Raw genomic sequence first — 17726 nt, forward strand, 5'->3', positions numbered from 1 at the left:
TATATATATATATATATATATATATATATATATATATATATATATATATATATAGTGATCAGCCATAACATTAGGACCACCTCCTTGTTTCTACACTCACTGTCCATTTTAGCAGCTCCACTTACCATATAGAAGCACTTTGTAGTTCTACAATTATTGACTGTAGTCCATCTATTTCTCTACATACTTTCTTTAGCCTGCTTTCACCCTGTGAAAATGGTCTGGACCCCCACAGGACCACCACAGAGTAGGTATTATTTGGGTGTTGTGCTGGTATGAGTGGATCAGACACTCACTGTCCACTCTATTAGACACTCCTACCTAGTTGGTCCACCTTGTAGATGTAAAGTCAGAGACGATCGCTCATCTATTGCTGCTGTTTGAGTTGGTCATCTTCTAGACCTTCATCAGTGGTCACAGGAAGCTGCCCATGGGGCACTGTTGGCTGGATATTTTTGGCTGGTGGACTATTCTCAGTCCAGCAGTGACAGTGAGGTGTTTAAAAACTTGATCAGCGCTGCTGTGTCTGATCCAGCACAACACACACTAACACACCACCACCATGTCAGTGTCACTGTAGTGCTGAGAATCATCCACCACCTAAATAATACCTGCTATGTGGTGGTCCTGGGAGAGTCCTGACCATTGAATAACAGGTTGATAGCTGGATAAAAAAGTATGTAGAGAAACTGATGGACTACAGTCGGTAATTGTAGAACTACAAAGTGGTAAGTGGAGCTGATAAAATGGACAGTGTATATATAAATGTGTATATATGTACATGTATTACATTTGCATATGGGGACTCAAACTGGTTGTTATTTTAAACTACAAAACTAGAGAGTAAATATTTCTGTGTCCCACTAAGCCTTAATTTAGTTTTGTGTGTGTGTTTGGGAGCTGTAGTTTTAATCACTGAGAGCTTGTCAGGAAAAAATCTCACAATGTCTTGAAGGTCCAAGGTTATTTCAGCATGACAATGTCATAGACACAGAGTGCATGTGCTTGACTGAATTTGCAAAATACAATGAAGTTGGTCAGTGAAAATACTGGAGATCTGGAAGTCATAGTTTCATCAGTTGAATAAAGGTTCAAATGAATTAGGAAATTACAGATTCTTGTTTTTATTGCATGTGTCTTGCAACTTTCCCATAAATTGAGTTTGCTTGTATCCTTGTCATGTACTGGTAAACTGGTTTGACATGACATGCTTTGTAACATGGAACAGTACTATACTGTAGCTATTATAGAATGCACACAGTCAAGAACAAAATTAGATAGGCTGTGACATTCAAGCAATGCTAGAATGGTATTTGAGGACAATGAATGCAAAGAAACCATTCCATCACACCAATACAGCAGCAGCAGCCTGGAATGGTAATGAACAGCACACTTGATCCTGCAAAGAGTGTTCATTTAGATTTCTGTGGCCTTCGTGTCAGTTTTTACCATTTTGCAAAACCATGTTTTAGAACTCTGCCCTAAGTAAATTGCAACTAGTAGATTGTAGGTACCAGTTGCAATTTGTGTAAAGGCTTTCAGCTTTAGTACATTTAACACTAATACCAGATGCAGTGTAAGCTCAGATTGCTCAGATTTGTATTGCAGCTTTGTACAGCTAGACCTGAGTGGCTTTCCAATAAGTCTGGGATATGATCTGATTTAAACTGGTACTTAAACTGGACACATAGCCACAATACCACCATGGTCCAACAACCTAGTGCTGGTGTCTTTCTTTTGTTTACACTTTTTTTTTACCACCACTCCTGGTAAAGGTAGGCTTCAGGTTCAAGTATAAAAATTTTTTTTTCTGTTTTTTTAGGTAACTAAAGAAATTTGTGTGAACAGTTTGTGAATGTAATTATCTGCAGTTTATGCAGCGTTTTTGAAATGTATTTTGTTTCAGTTAATGCATCATTTTTAAATGCTGAATACCTGGTAATGTACAGTGGTACTTTGTAACTCAACGTCCCCTGAACTTAAAATCTTTGAAACTTAATGCTCTTCGTTGAGAAATTTGTAACCTTAAACTAAACATTTTCCTTAAACTCAATGAGTGTGCGACTGCTACTTTGCTCAGCACTTGGCTTGAGCGGTGCAATAAAACGTCATGCGAACATGAGATGAATCTGCATTTGTGTGGAATAACTATCAAATTCACCCTGAAATCATCCACATGTATCTGTGTTTGGCTGGATTTTTCTCCTGTTTCACTTTTAAACTTGTGTTATAGCTCGGGGTTCTGAGAAATTGTAAGAATCAGCTTTTCTGAGAGTCTAAAACGCTTGTCGTTAAAAAATTATGTGACTTAATGTATTAAAAGAACGACATTAAACAATGAAACCTCTCTTAATTATTACTGCTTCTTTGTTCTCTCCACTAATTAAGAAGCATAAGAAAACAAAGAAGTAAAGGAAAAGATTATTGTTTTTTTAAAATTGATTTTTAACTGTTTTTTAAGTGTCAAAAACAACCCCTTTATTTTACATTAGCCTAAAATATATGCAGTTCCACGGGACCATGGAACGCATTAATCCCATACATCCTTAAAACTCAACGCCTTTTAAACTTAATGCCACTCCCAGAACCAATTGATGTTGAGTTTCAAGGTACCACTGTATTTGTGTTCTCCATAAATGCTGTTGTGTTCAGTTTTTGTTTGCAGCATTTTTTGAAATAAAGTGTTTTTTAAATGCTGCATTTCTGGTCATGTATTTGTGTTCTTGCTTAATGTTGTTGTGTTCTTAGTTTTTGTGTGCTTTGTAAATGTTGCTGTGATGTGACTCAGTGGGCCACCAAAAGTGTAAAGATATTGTAAATGCTACATGGCAAAGTTAACCTGCAATGCTAAGCACTTCCATAATTTAGTTAGAGTTCTTTGCAAGGTAGTTATTGCATGTACCTCGATAATCTCCAGCATTTCCACTCTCGTGATCTTGCCATCTCCATCCAGATCATACATGTTAAAAGCCCAGTTGAGTTTCTGTTCAAAGCTGCCTCGTGAAGTGATGGACAAAGCGCAGATAAACTCCCGGAAGTCAATGGTGCCATCCCCGTTCTTATCAAAGGTCCGGAAAGCATGTTGGGCAAACTTTGATGCATCACCATAAGGGAAAAACTGAAATAGAAATAAAAAGATACAGTGAGCTTTAAAGGTAATTATTTATTTATTTATTGGGATTTAAACATCATGTTTTACACTTTGGTTACATTCATGACAGGAACGGTAGTTACTCATTACACAAGATTCATCAGTTAACAAGGTTATATCTAACACAGTCATGGACAATGTAGTGTCTCCAATTTACCTCACCTGCATGTCTTTGGACTGTGGGAGGAAACCGGAGCACCCGGAGGAAACCCACGCGGAGAACATGCAAACCACACAGAAAGGACCCAGACCGCCCCACCTGGGGATCGAACCCAGGATCTTCTTGCTGTGAGGCGACAGTGCTACCCACTTAGCCCTCTGTGCCGCCATTAAAGTTTAATAGTTATTAATATTAGGGCTGTCAAACGATTAAAAATTTTAATCGCGATTAATCTCAGAATTTTACATAGTTAATCGCGATTAATCGCATTTAAAAAAATCTGTGTAAATGTTATAGAAAACAAGGATTTTTAAGGGAAATGTTACAATTAAAATGGTGAACATATTTTATGCTAAATGTACTTATGTTAAAAACGGCTGGGACAAGAGAAAACTGTAAGGGAGTTTTATTCACTCACATATTAGGCAGTAATACTATCTAGCAGAGACCCTTGACTTCGTATATATGTCAGATGCGTAGTTATTGTAACAGACTTTTCTGTGGTTGTATCGTGACGATGGTTTGATGGACGTTTCTACACGAAGTGAGTGTGTTTTCACTAGGGATGCATCGATACCATTTTTTCCCAACCGAGTACGAGTACATGTATTTTTGTACTCGCCGATACCTATTTAGAATGATGCAATCTGGAGCATTATGGAATAGTTTAGTTTTTAGTGTAAAATAGTGCAGTGGAACAGTTGCTTGCCATCACTAATTGTAAAAAAAAAACACCGCACAGACATCATTGAGAAAGCTTCTGACAAGCTAACGTAAACGTTCATTAATAAACGCACGTAATTAACGTTGTGCACATCATACATGCGATGCGATTCTGCTGATTGAAATATTTACTTTAAAAAGATAATACAGTCCGATCCCATCTGAGCCGATTCTATCAGCACGTTCGTGGTTCACCTCGGTAAATCGTAAACGACTCTGAGTCGACTCCCGCTCTGTGGTAATAACCAGTATAATTAAGCCTGAGCTTTATAAGGTAAGTGAGTCACACAGAATGTTCTGTAGTAGTTGGTGTTTATTTACAACCGCATCATTTATTATAACAGTAAACACGGAGAGATGACTGAGAAAATAAATTTACGCTGCGCTTACAATGAATCGATTCTTGAATTACTTGTATCGACACTGTGAACAGAGAATTGAACACAAACAGCGGTCGCTGCTTTTGTAACCGGTTTATCTTCGCTGTTAGCTCTATTTTTAAGGGGTTTTTTTTGTCAAACGGAACTAAATAACATTAAACGTGCGTGTGAGCGTGGTCAGTGAGAATAATTCAATCTGTCTCCCGTGGGTGAAAAATGAATTGCTTTAGTTTTAGAAGTGAAAAAATCTCGTAATGTCATTAGTGCGTTAACGGCACTATTTTTTTTAATCTCGTTAAATTGAGATTGCGTTAATGCGTTATTATCGCGTTAACTTCGACAGCCCTAATTAATATACTTAAAGACAGTGTTTCTCAAATAAAGATTGGAAGGGATTTGCATATTTCCCTCTTCTACAGTGCATAAAATCAATAAATAGAGAAAAGATATCCTTTATTTGTCATATATACATATACATATACAGATGTACAGTACAATGAAATTCTTTCTTCGCATATCCCAGCTGGTGTTGGAAGCTGGGATCAGAGCGCAGGGTCAGCCATCGTACGGCGCCCCTGGAGCAGACAGGGTTAAGGGCCTTGCTCAAGGACCCAACAGTGGCTGCATAGCAGAGCCTGGATTTGAACCGCCAATCTTCCGGTTGATAGCCCAAAGCCCTACCCACTAGGCTACCACAGGCCACATGAATCAAGAAATCTGTAGGAATTTCAAGGTCACAAGCCTGAGCTGAACACCCGTGATCTTCTATCCTTCAGATTACACTGCATCAAGATCTGATTATCATTAATGGCTGATATAACCACATGGGCAATAGATTACCTCAACAAACTTTTGTCAAGCACAATGGAGTTACATTCACTAATTTCACATAAAACTTGCAAAAGAAGCCTTATATTAACAATGTCTAGGAGCAGCATTGAGTTCTCTGTGCTCAGAGGTATCTAGAATGGACCATCACACAGTGGAAATGTGTATTGTGGTCAGATGAATCAGCATTCCAGGTCTTCTTTGAAAGAAATGGATGTTGTGTGTTCGGGAATAAAAGCACAAAGTCCAAAAGCCAGGGTCTGTCATGGTATGTCAGTGCCCTTGGCAAAGGTCATTTACACTTCTGTGATGGCAGCATTAATGCAGAAAAGTACATTGAGATCTTAGAGCAACATATGCTGCCTTCAAGACGACATCTTTCCCAGGGACATCCATGCATTTTTCAACAAGACAATGCAAAACCACATGCTGCACACATTACAAAGGCATGGCTGCAGAAGAAGAGGGTACGGGTACTGGACTGGCCTGCCTGCAGTCCTGACCTGTCCCCAATAGAGAATGTGTGGAGAATTTTAAATTAAAAAATGTGACAACAACAAACCATACTGTTGCAAATCATAAGACATGTTTTCAAGAAGAATGGGACGAAATAAAACCTGAAACACTAAATCACTTGGTCTCCTCTGTGCCACTTTTAAGTGTGGTGAGAAGGAATGGCAACTTTACAAAGTGGTAAATGCTTTACTCTCCTAACTTTTTTTGGAATTTGTTGCAGGCCTGAAATGCAAGAATGAATGTTTATTAAGAAGTGAAATGAAGTTGACCAGACAAAACATAAAATATCTTGGGTTCAAACTGTCTTCAGTGAAATAAAAGGCAAAGTAAATTGAATAAATACTGCATTTTTAAATGTGCTTTTTCCATACTGTCCCAGCTTTTCCCGATTTGTGATTTAGTTTGTGTGTATGACTACATTATCGTTATCAGTGTGTTTTGGTGGTCCTGCTGCAGGAGTTGGCTGCAATGCGGATCTGCACTTAAAGGGCTGAGTGCTGCAGCAACTCAGCTCACCATTTGATTTTTTAAGAGGGTGAAAAAAGGATCACTCTCATATCACACACAGACACAAATTACCTTCACCCATCTTTAATGCACACACTGTTTCATCATCTAAACGCTCTGCATCTGACTGTATGAACAAACAATTTTAATCTAATGTGCAAGTTGTAATGATGTAAGGATTTAACATGTCCAAACACCAAACATGCTTTAAATTTCTCTAGGAGGGGAAGACTCTCTTACATACACTGATCAGCCATAACATTAAAACCACCTTGTTTCTACACTTACCATATAGGTAGTTATTTGTAGTTCTACAATTACTGACAGTAGTCCATCTGTTTGTCTACATACCTTTTTAGCCTGCTTTCACCCTGTTATTTAATGGTCAGGACCCCCACAGGGCCACCACAGAGCAGGTATTATTTGGGTGTTGGATCCCTCTCAGCTCTGCAGTGACAATGACATGGTGGTGGTGTGTTAGTGTGTGTTGTGCTGGTATGAATGGATCAGAGACAGCAGCACTGCTGGAGTTTTTAATTGTAGAACTACAAAGTGCTTCTATATGGTAAGTGGAGCTAATAAAATGGACAGTGAGTGTAGAAACTTATGGTTATGGCTGATCGATGTATGTTTAATAGTTAGGGTTTATCTCCATGTCCTTCTGCCTTGCCAGATATAGCAAGCACAAGGCAAATATGGAAGTGATTCTGTTTATTACAGTTTCTTCCATACAGATTTACCAGCTCCTTTATTGGCAACACGTGGATTTTATACATTTGCAGCCATAATTTACTTCATATAAATACAGCCATACCAAATAGAACACCGTTTAAACAGACTGCAAATAATAGATGGGCTGGCTCTGCATGATGAGCTGCAGCTTTAGTAAATTATATGTTAATGCCAAACATAATATGACTGCAGATTAGCATTTAAACTTTTCCATAAGTAACCCTGTGTTTTTGCTAAGTTAACTCCAAAAGCTCGAATAAATCTTTAAGTAATAAAATCAGAGTAGTGTACTCTGTAACTCGACGTCCCCTAAACTCGAAATCTTTGAAACTCGACGCCATTCATCCGAGAAATGTGAACCCTTAAAATGGACATTTCCCTTAAACCCGACGTGTGTGCGACTGCCGTTTTGTTCAGTGCTTGGCTTGAGCGGTGCGATAAAACGGCATCAAAGTGCGAATATGAGACGAATCTGCATTTGTGTGGAATACCCATCAAATTCACTCTGAAGGCTCCACATGTATATGTGTTTAGCTGGATTTTTCTCCTGTTTCACATTTAAACTTGTGTTATAGCTCGGGGTTCTGAGAAATTGTAAGAATCAGCTTTTCTGAGAGACTGATGCTTATCGTTAAAAAGAAGCTTAATGTGACTTAATGTATTAAAAGAACAACATAGAAACACTAAACTTCTCTTAATTATTACTGCTCAAAGGTTCTCTCCACTAATGAAATTACTCACTTGTTGTTTTAGTACAGTAATCACGTTAAGCTTTGTGCACCACCACATTCCATTGGAAATAACAGCATAGCCGGCGGAAAAGCGGTTTTAACACTTCTCAATGAATCTCAGTGAATGCGCTTTTACTGAACTCGCTAAGGAATATGGTATTCCAAGAAGTAAAGGTGAAGTGCAGGGGTTTATTGTATTTTTCTGTCAGTTTTTCAATTGTATTTCAGTGTTTTATTATATCTGTGTTGTTTTCAGTGTATAAGTGTCAAAAACAACCCCATTATTTTACATTAGCTTAAAATATATGCAGTTCCACAGGACCATGGACAACAGGTTTCCCATTAATCCTTATAGAAAAAAATACCTTGAAACTCAACACCTTTTAAATGCCACTGTGTTTTAAATTTGTTAAGAGTAAGTAAAGAGCATTGCAACAGCACTTTGCCAAACTCCAGACCTATTTCTACAAAATGGTACTAGACAAGCAGTCCCCAGTCAGAAAAAAGCATAAGTCTTTATAAGAATTTTTCCCCGTAGTGTGCAGTCACAGTGCTCTCAAAAGCAAAACACCCACAAGTCAATAACTTTTTTTCTTCCTTTAGCCAGTCTGCTTTCAGTAGAGAAGCAGTATGTCAGGAAGCAGTGCAAGCCATCATTGCGCCCTGTACAAATGCTAAGTGACTTTCTCATGGGGCTGCCCTTCTGTTCCATCTGGCATTTTATGAAGAGGAGTACAAGAATAGCAAAACAAAAAGCACAAAAAGAGCTACTGCAGCCACAGCATGACCCTTTCTGCTATCTCCTCTGTACAAATCTGGCTGGTTATGAAACATTTTGTTATGTAAAACACAAAAATGGTAATAAGGTTAAAATGCCAGAGTTCTAGAAGAATCTAGAACAATGATTTAAACAGTAAAATTACACAATAAACAGTAAACTCTAGTGCAGGATAACACAGTGGTTAAAATAGCGCTTCATGTGCTGGGTTCTGCTTGGGGACTTAACATCATGTGGATGCACCACTTGATCAAGATTTGCACGAACAGGCATAAACCAAATCGTTGTAGTCAGCTGCCAAGTTTAAATTATATCATGTTTTGTTTAATGATCATCAATCATTCAGACACAAATAACAGACAATCAGAAAGAAGCAATTACTTTTTATACATTTTATATTCTATATTGTGGTCTATGTAAACATTTTGGAAATGTGCAACCAGAAACTGCATTATAAAAGTTCAGTGTTTTTCAGACATCAAACTAAAATCAGTTTTTTACTTCATAAGTGAGGACATATTTACTATTTACCTCTACAATATTTCCATATTTACAGCATTAAAATACACAATATTTCCCAGATCAAACAACACAACAGTCATTTAGCTTTAATCAGCTTACATTATTATGAATGTAGCTAAAAACAAACGGGTGCTCAGGTGGCACAGCAGTAAAACAGGGTAAAACATGTCGGTTTAAATCTCAGCTCTGCCATCCGGCAGGCTGGCCACCTACATGAACAACGATTGGCTTGTTGTTTGTAGGGAGGGTGCCGGAGGGGATTCCTCATAATGCAATTACGACCTCTGCTGGCTGATTGATGGTGCCTGCACAGAGACAAGGAATAATGAGGATCAGGGTGTGTCTCTCCGTACACAAGGCTGGTCCACATATGACAAGATGCAGTCGGCTACTGCACACGTGTCAGAGGGGGCATGTGTGTGTCACGGCTCTCCTCATTCAGGAGTGGAGGTCAACATCAGTAGAAAGAAAGCATAATGCAATTGGGTAATTGGATACCACTAGATTGGGAGAAAATGGGGGGGGGGGGGGTGCAAAAAACTAACTAACTAAATAAAAACAATAAAAAAAATTGGGTAGTAATGAGTGTTTTACAAGTAGCCTACTTTCATTTATCACTAGTAGTTACTACCATACTTAACAGTTGCAATTGTACATTTTTTATATAACTGACCCTAAAATAAGAAAAAAAGATAAGCATACCTAAATAAATAGAGTGTTAAACTTGAATAAAATACTTGCCTTGACAATATTTAGAAAATGAAAGATTTCACTTGCATAAAAATTGTTCACTGGCTGTTTAAACCAGCATCACATCTAGCTCAAATCCTGTATTAGACCTAATCTGCATCATATGTATATGATCTGCATCATGTATATGATCTGCATCATATGTATATGAGTCTCCTGTGGCCAGACTGTATATCTAACTAAAAAAAAAACTCTGGAAAAACTGCTTGTAGGCTCTGGAAATTTTGCCCTACATGTGGTCATAAATAAAGTGCTTCTAGGCTAGAACAAAACTCTGCCTAAACTAACAAATAGTATATCGAATTAAGGCATCTACAAGTAGGGTAGCCACCAGATTATTTTAGGCTTGCTCAATAAACAAAGTCTACACGTCATAACTAAGACCCTACCTAATTCATGGCTGTGAAAATCACATCACGGATCGTGAAATGACCCGCCTTACGTGAAATTTGTTTTTAGCAATTTAACATTTTTCATTCGCGTAGCGTATAAAATATGAGGCGCAATATACAATATGAGGCGGTCCTAGCAATCATTTGGCAATTATGTTGGTGTAACAGAATTTTCTGTGGTGTAGTATGCTGACAATGTTTGATATGTGTTAACGTATTGAGTGCATTTTGTCCCTTTGGGGATTTCCTAATCAATGAAAAAGTGTGCTTCTCTACACACGTGACCATCTCTTTGTAGTCTGTGCTCAAAAGAAAAAGCCAGTAAAGTATTATGCTCCTGACAATTTGTCTATGACCAGTTTATTTCTTTCTTTATAAACTCAGCAAACTCTAAAGACTCTCGGTTACACTAGCAGTCGGTTAGACAAAATGTCCAAGATGTCGAAGTCTAAAGCAGCTAAAAACACGACTTGGGTAACTGAGTGTGAAAAAACTCTCAACCGCTTTCAGAAGGAGCTACTAAAGTAGCTGTGCTGTGTATTGTAGCTTCCACTGATTCTACCATTCAGATTATGAGTGTTATTTAATGACTGCCATGAAATGTGGCACTTTTCTTTAATAATCAGTGAAATCTGTGATTTTTTAAAAATGAGGTCCGTGAAATTAAGCACATTTTCTTGTAAATTATGGCCTTGACTAAAAAATGATGTCCTGACCTATACAAGCTATCTTAATTCTGGCAAAGGTTTAAAGAAATGCTGAAATCAGCTCCATAAGATGAAATGTGTGAATTGGATGAATTTACAGACACAATGGTTATGTAAACTCTTTAGTGAGTTCATTACAGCTTTGAGGTTTGAGAATAATTACAAAAGAGGCATGTTCAACTCGACTGATCACAGTATAATTAGTCATTATCACACAACTAATGGACCCTGCTGTCATTATCTGCACTGTTGAACCAATATAGAGCTACAATTCTCAGTTTCGGGTGTGGATGTATGACAAAAGACACGTCCCACCACACTGGAACAGCTTCAATGTACACTATATCAACAAAAAAAGGAGGACACCTAACAGTTAGCTTGGTGAACATCTAATTTTCAAAACAGGGACCTTATAATAAAGTCCCTCCACCCAGCTTCACAGCTAAAAAAGCCCCCACCTCCAGAAAGCCTTTTCAGAACACTTGTAAATGTGTCTGTGCAAATTTTTGCCCAGTTGATCAAACAGGAATTTATGAGGTTAGGTATTGCTGTTGGATGAGAATGAGCCTGCAACCAATGTTTTAAAAATATCTAGCATGCTAAATATCTGGACCCGTTGCCGACTGGCAGTGAGTACAGTGTTGGACTACAGCCAATGAGAACGCAGATACGGAGTGAGGGGAAACCCGGAGGAGGAGGAGTAAAAACATGACACAGGGACATAATAAAGTTTCCACCAGAATACATCGACACACACACAAGCTTTACAGTATTTGTGACCTTATCGTCCACGCCAAACCATCATACCATTGTTGCATTGCAAAAAATATTTATTTGTCTTCAACTCTCTCTGCAGAACAGACAATCCTTGCTTGTGGCTTAGCCAAAATCCACTCATTCAGCAAAATTTTTTATTTTTCCTACTTGCTTTTACGCTACACATCAGCGCTCAAACAACTTTGATCGCTCGCTTGTTAATGACATGCATTTTTGAACGTGGTATCATTAAATCCATTGTCACTTCTCAAGTGTGTTTTTGTGACAAAACTTAGCTAGTGAGACCATACAGACTCGTCTGCAATTTCTCCTGGTGATAGATCGTGGAGTGTGTGACCCTCTATCGCTCATCAATCGTATAGTGTGAGAAACCACAATGACTTACAAGACTTCCGATTACAAGAGATCAAGTCATGTAGTGTAATTACCCAACACCCACTCTAAATACCCAATCCCTAAATTCCCTTTTAAGGGTTAATGTGTCGAATTAAAACACAGACTCTGTCTTATTAACATGATGTGTTAGATCACTGCCTGCATCTACAAAAAATAACTTTGTTAATAAATTTGTTATCTTTATATACTTGGTTAAATCAAGTATAATGCTAATCAGCACTTGCCTGTCTGATCTGGTTTGGGTAAAATGTTGTTTGGCTTTACTACCAGTATGTTCCTCTGACAAAATTCTGGCCACTTTATTAGGAAATCCACACAAATAATGTGCAGGCCCCTCTGTGTTCATAAAACAGGCTTAACTCTTTGTGTCATGAATTCTGTATGTTGACGTGATTACATTACTAAATTGCTGTAAATGTATCAGAAGCATTTATGCTGTGGATATCATATTGTACCACATCCCAAACAGCAGTACCTGGACACGACATTAAATCATTCAGATAATGATTAACTGGTATAGGGGGACCTACATGTGCCAGAAAAACTTTCTCCACCTCATTACACCCAGACCACTAGCCTACTAGCCTGAACTGTTGGGTCCATTCTGTTTATCCCAAAATTAGATCTTATATCATACCAAAAAATGAGATTCCTTAGATCAGACATTTTTTTCACCTTGGCCATCCTGTGTTAGTTAGCCTGTGTCCACTGTAGGCTAAGATTCCTGTTCTAGGTATACAATACACCAGTGTATTTTCTGATGTTGTAGGGAATCTGCCTCAAGGCTTTTCTTCTCATCATGTTAACTATGGTTATTTGATGGTTATTCTGTTAGCTAAAAGCAGACTGACCCTTCACCTCTGACCTTTTATTTATTTAATGAAAAAAGCATTTCTGCTTACAAAATGGCAGGTCACAAAATGACTAATAGAATAATTACAGGTACAACCTGGTGTACAAGTCTTCCTGTACACATGTGTGGAAGGCCAATTTGCATTAAAAACATATTGTATAACATATAACATGGACCAGATACACATTGTCAATACACCTTAAATCATGTGATTTGTGTAATTTACACCCCTATAATTTTACAATAATGTTACAATTAAAAAAAGGGCAGCACGGTGGCTAAGTGGGTAGCACTGTCACCTCACAGAAAGAAGGACCTGGGTTCGATCCCCAGTTGGGGCGGTACGGGTCCTTTCTGTGTGGAGTTTGCATGTTCTCCCCGTGTCTGCACGGCTTTCTCCGGGTGCTCCGGTTTCCTTCCACAGTCCAAAGACGTGTAAGTGAGGTGAATTGGAGACACTAAATTTTCCATGACTGTGTTCGATATAACCTTTTGAACTGATTAATCTTGTGTAACGAGTAACTACCGTGTCTGTCATGAATGTAACCAAAGTGTAAAACATGACGTTAAAATCCATCAGTCCATTATTTTATTTAGTTTTGCTAAATGTGTTATTAGAGTGGGGAAATTGACGGTACTTTTGCTGGAGGTCAGCCATCCAGTGACACTTTTGATGTAGTGGATTATATAAAGTTTCTGCAATTGCAATTTGCAGGGGTCTGTCTCTCACTTTCTCTGTTTCTGTGGCTAACCTACTCTCCTGATTGAGTAAGCTGGGCCAGGTGCCCACAACAGTAATGGATGCCCAGTTGGCACCCCCTCACCTCTGTTGAAATGTTCCAAGTGTTATTACATAACCTTCCAAAAGCACTAGACTGCTGTGAATGAGAAAATAGTGGCTCATACAATACAGGAATTAGAATTCCTTTGGTATTAAAACTTGTACTTTTATTGCACTTTACTAGCCTTTTAAATTATAAGCATTGCCTCTCCTTGGTATTTTTCCCAGGGTCTTGGGATTTGGGGGATCGAATTGGGATTTGAAGGATCAATTTGGGATTTGGGGATTTTGCCAAGTAATCCTGAGAATTTTAATTTGCACAAATAGAATCTAAGGTTTGCATGAAATTTTATGGTCTACAGTCATAAATAATGAACAACAAAGCGTACTACTACTAAATAATAACCTTTGGTTGTCGCTGACTATTTCTACGGCTACTGTACATTTACTTCTTCAATTAATGTTGTTACCCGACTTTCGGAGTCCAATAATGATAGTGAATCAAATTAGACAGAAAACTTTCTTTAATATATATATAAATATATACAGTGTATCACAAAAGTGAGTACACCCCTCACATTTCTGCAAATATTTCATTATATCTTTTCATGGGACAACACTATAGACATGAAACTTGGATATAACTTAGAGTAGTCAGTGTACAGCTTGTATAGCAGTGTAGATTTACTGTCTTCTGAAAATAACTCAACACACAGCCATTAATGTCTAAATAGCTGGCAACATAAGTGAGTACACCCCACAGTGAACATGTCCAAATTGTGCCCAAATGTGTCGTTGTCCCTCCCTGGTGTCATGTGTCAAGGTCCCAGGTGTAAATGGGGAGCAGGGCTGTTAAATTTGGTGTTTTGGGTACAATTCTCTCATACTGGCCACTGGATATTCAACATGGCACCTCATGGCAAAGAACTCTCTGAGGATGTGAGAAATAGAATTGTTGCTCTCCACAAAGATGGCCTGGGCTATAAGAAGATTGCTAACACCCTGAAACTGAGCTACAGCATGGTGGCCAAGGTCATACAGTGGTTTTCCAGGACAGGTTCCACTCGGAACAGGCTTCGCCAGGGTCGACCAAAGAAGTTGAGTCCACGTGTTCGGCGTCATATCCAGAGGTTGGCTTTAAAAAATAGACACATGAGTGCTGCCAGCATTGCTGCAGAGGTTGAAGACGTGGGAGGTCAGCCTGTCAGTGCTCAGACCATACACCGCACACTGCATCAACTCGGTCTGCATGGTCGTCATCCCAGAAGGAAGCTGACGCACAAGAAAGCCAGCAAACAGTTTGCTGAAAACAAGCAGTCCAAGAACATGGATTACTGGAATGCCCTGTGGTCTGACGAGACCAAGATAAACTTGTTTGGCTCAGATGGTGTCCAGCATGTGTGGCGGCGCCCTGGTGAGAAGTACCGAGACAACTGTATCTTGCCTACAGTCAAGCATGGTGGTGGTAGCATCATGGTCTTGGGCTGCATGAGTGTTGCTGGCACTGGGGAGCTGCAGTTCATTGAGGGAAACATGAATTCCAACATGTACTGTGACATTCTGAAACAGAGCATGATCCCCTCCCTTCGAAAACTGGGCCTCATGGCAGTTTTCCAACAGGATAACGACCCCAAACACAACCTCCAAGATGACAACTGCCTTGCTGAGGAAGCTGAAGGTAAAAGTGATGGACTAAACCCAATTGAGCACCTGTGGGGCATCCTCAAGTGGAAGGTGGAGGAGTTCAAGGTGTCTAACATCCACCAGCTCCGTGATGTCATCATGGAGGAGTGGAAGAGGATTCCAGTAGCAACCTGTGCAGCTCTGGTGAATTCCATGCCCAGGAGGGTTAAGGCAGTGCTGGATAATAATGGTGGTCACACAAAATATTGACACTTTGGGCACAATTTGGACATGTTTACTGTGGGGTGTACTCACTTATGTTGCCAGCCATTTAGACATTAATGGCTGTGTGTTGAGTTATTTTCAGAAGACAGTAAATCTACACTGCTATACAAGTTGTACACTGACTACTCTAACTTATATCCAAGTTTTATTTCTATAGTGTTGTCCCATGAAAAGATATAATGAAATATTTGCAGAAATGTGAGGGGTGTACTCACTTTTGTGATACACTGTATATATACAGTCGTGGGGTAAGAATCATTCTGAGAAAGGTGAGGTCAGCCCAGAATTACACGGGAGGAGCTTGTCAATGATCTCAAGATAGCTGGAAGCAGAGAAATGCTGGATATGACCCCAAGAACACCATCCCCACCGGGCATTTATTTGCCTCCAAATACGGCGAGTGGAGTTGATGCCAAAGAGCTCAATTTTGGTCTCATCTGACCATATCACATTCTCCCAAGCTTTCTCTGAATCATTCAGGTGTTCATTGGCAAACTTCAGACGGGTCTGTACATGAGCCTTCTTCAGCAAAGGGACTTTGCGGGCACTGCAGGATCTCAATCCATTACGGCGAAGTGTGTTACTAATGGTTTTCTTGGTGACTGTGCTCCCAGCTCCCTTGAGATCATTGACAAGCTTTTTGTGTACTTGTACTTTTTAAAGTAGATTTTACAACCTGTAATTTTACTTTTACTTAAGTATGTTTTGTATTAAGAATTGTAATTCGCTACATTTTAGTGAAAAGTTGCATTTAGTAAAAGCCACAACACTTGGAACCTTAACTTGTTTTAAGTTATGGATTTGCCATATGACTGGTATTTGGTATTTGTTGGTGATTAAAAAAGAAGGCTGGTCTATAGAATCCACAATTTATGCCAACTTCAGTGGTTATAGAGTTTGAAAATGTTTTATGGGATGGTCTGTACTAAAATGACACATTACACATCCCTAAATGTTTTAAATGTTGTATCAACATGTTTTTTCTATTATATTTCAATTAAAAACAATTATTGTGTCCACTTGTCTTGTGTGCATTACACAGGAGAGACACCCCTCCTTCTGTTAAAAAAGTAACTAAGTAACGTTTACTCTGAGTACATTTTAAATGAGTTACTAGTCTACATTTTGAGACTAGTAATTTTACTCATACTTAAGTAAAAATTCATCAAAGTAATAGTACTTTTACTTGAGTACAATATTTTAGTACTCTTTCCACCGCTATCCAGTACCTGTAACAATACAGTGCCCACTATTAGATTAACCAGTGAACAAAATAGCAAAGTAGTACGGCAATTTGACAAACGTAACAAAACCAGGGTATTGGCATTGCCACAATAGATGCCAGAACAAAAGGCAAAAAATGGGATTTATTGGATAGCAGGAAACCAATTTTGACAGTTGCAAAAAAGGATCTTAAATAAAGTGACTAATTACATTTTTTTTACTATCAAATTATTATGTCTGGCTGTGTTAGGAGCTGAAAGACTTGCTATGGTCAGGAAATAATACACCTCTTTGTCAGAGTTATACGAGGGTTCTTCAAAAAGTTTTCACACTTTTTTCTAATTCTATTTATTAAGAATTTTTAAAACAAATGACATCACTTTTCTACCTAGTCACCCTCTGATGCATTTTTTCCAGCATCGTACCAACTTTTTAATCTCATAAGCAAAAAATGTTGTTGGTTGAGCGTGTAGCCACCGCTGCACCGCTGCTTGCACATCATCATCACATGAAAATCTCCTTCCCCTTAAAGCTTCTTTGAGGGGTCCAAAAAGGTGGAAATCAGATGAAATCAGATCACGAATCAAGCCTCTGTGCTCCTGGTGTGTGTTTATGTGCCACGCCTTACTCTCCAGGAGCACATGCTTATGCCAATGCCCCGTTTGTGATTGGTCCCCTGCTAATCACCCACAGGCACATAAGAGGACAGCTGTGGGCCTGCAGGGGGGACTATTCTGGTTTGACTTTGCTCGGCTTGATTTAGACTTTGCTCCATTTGCCCTTGCCCATTTGTCTATGCCTTTAATTTGGTTTGTTATCCTCTTGTCTGTTTATGTTCTGGTTAGTTTGTGCTCTTGTTAGTGTGTTAAGTTGTTAGTCTTGTTCATGTTTTTTGTTAGCTTAGCATAGG

The 17726-nt window shown here is 38.8% G+C and overlaps 1 protein-coding gene across 1 annotated transcript in view; it reads right to left on the minus strand.

Annotated features, from left to right (window-relative positions):
* The window catches only part of vsnl1a (visinin-like 1a), a 37543-nt gene that overhangs the window by 645 nt on the left and 19172 nt on the right, over positions 1-17726 (minus strand). The window contains exon 3 of the mRNA XM_063001234.1: positions 2903-3118. Within this exon, the coding sequence (XP_062857304.1) occupies positions 2903-3118 (216 nt within the window). The remainder of the gene's footprint in view (positions 1-2902; positions 3119-17726) is intronic.

The sequence above is a fragment of the Trichomycterus rosablanca genome, chromosome 9, assembly GCF_030014385.1.
Source record: "Trichomycterus rosablanca isolate fTriRos1 chromosome 9, fTriRos1.hap1, whole genome shotgun sequence".
In the NCBI taxonomy this organism is placed as follows: Eukaryota; Metazoa; Chordata; class Actinopteri; order Siluriformes; family Trichomycteridae; genus Trichomycterus; species Trichomycterus rosablanca.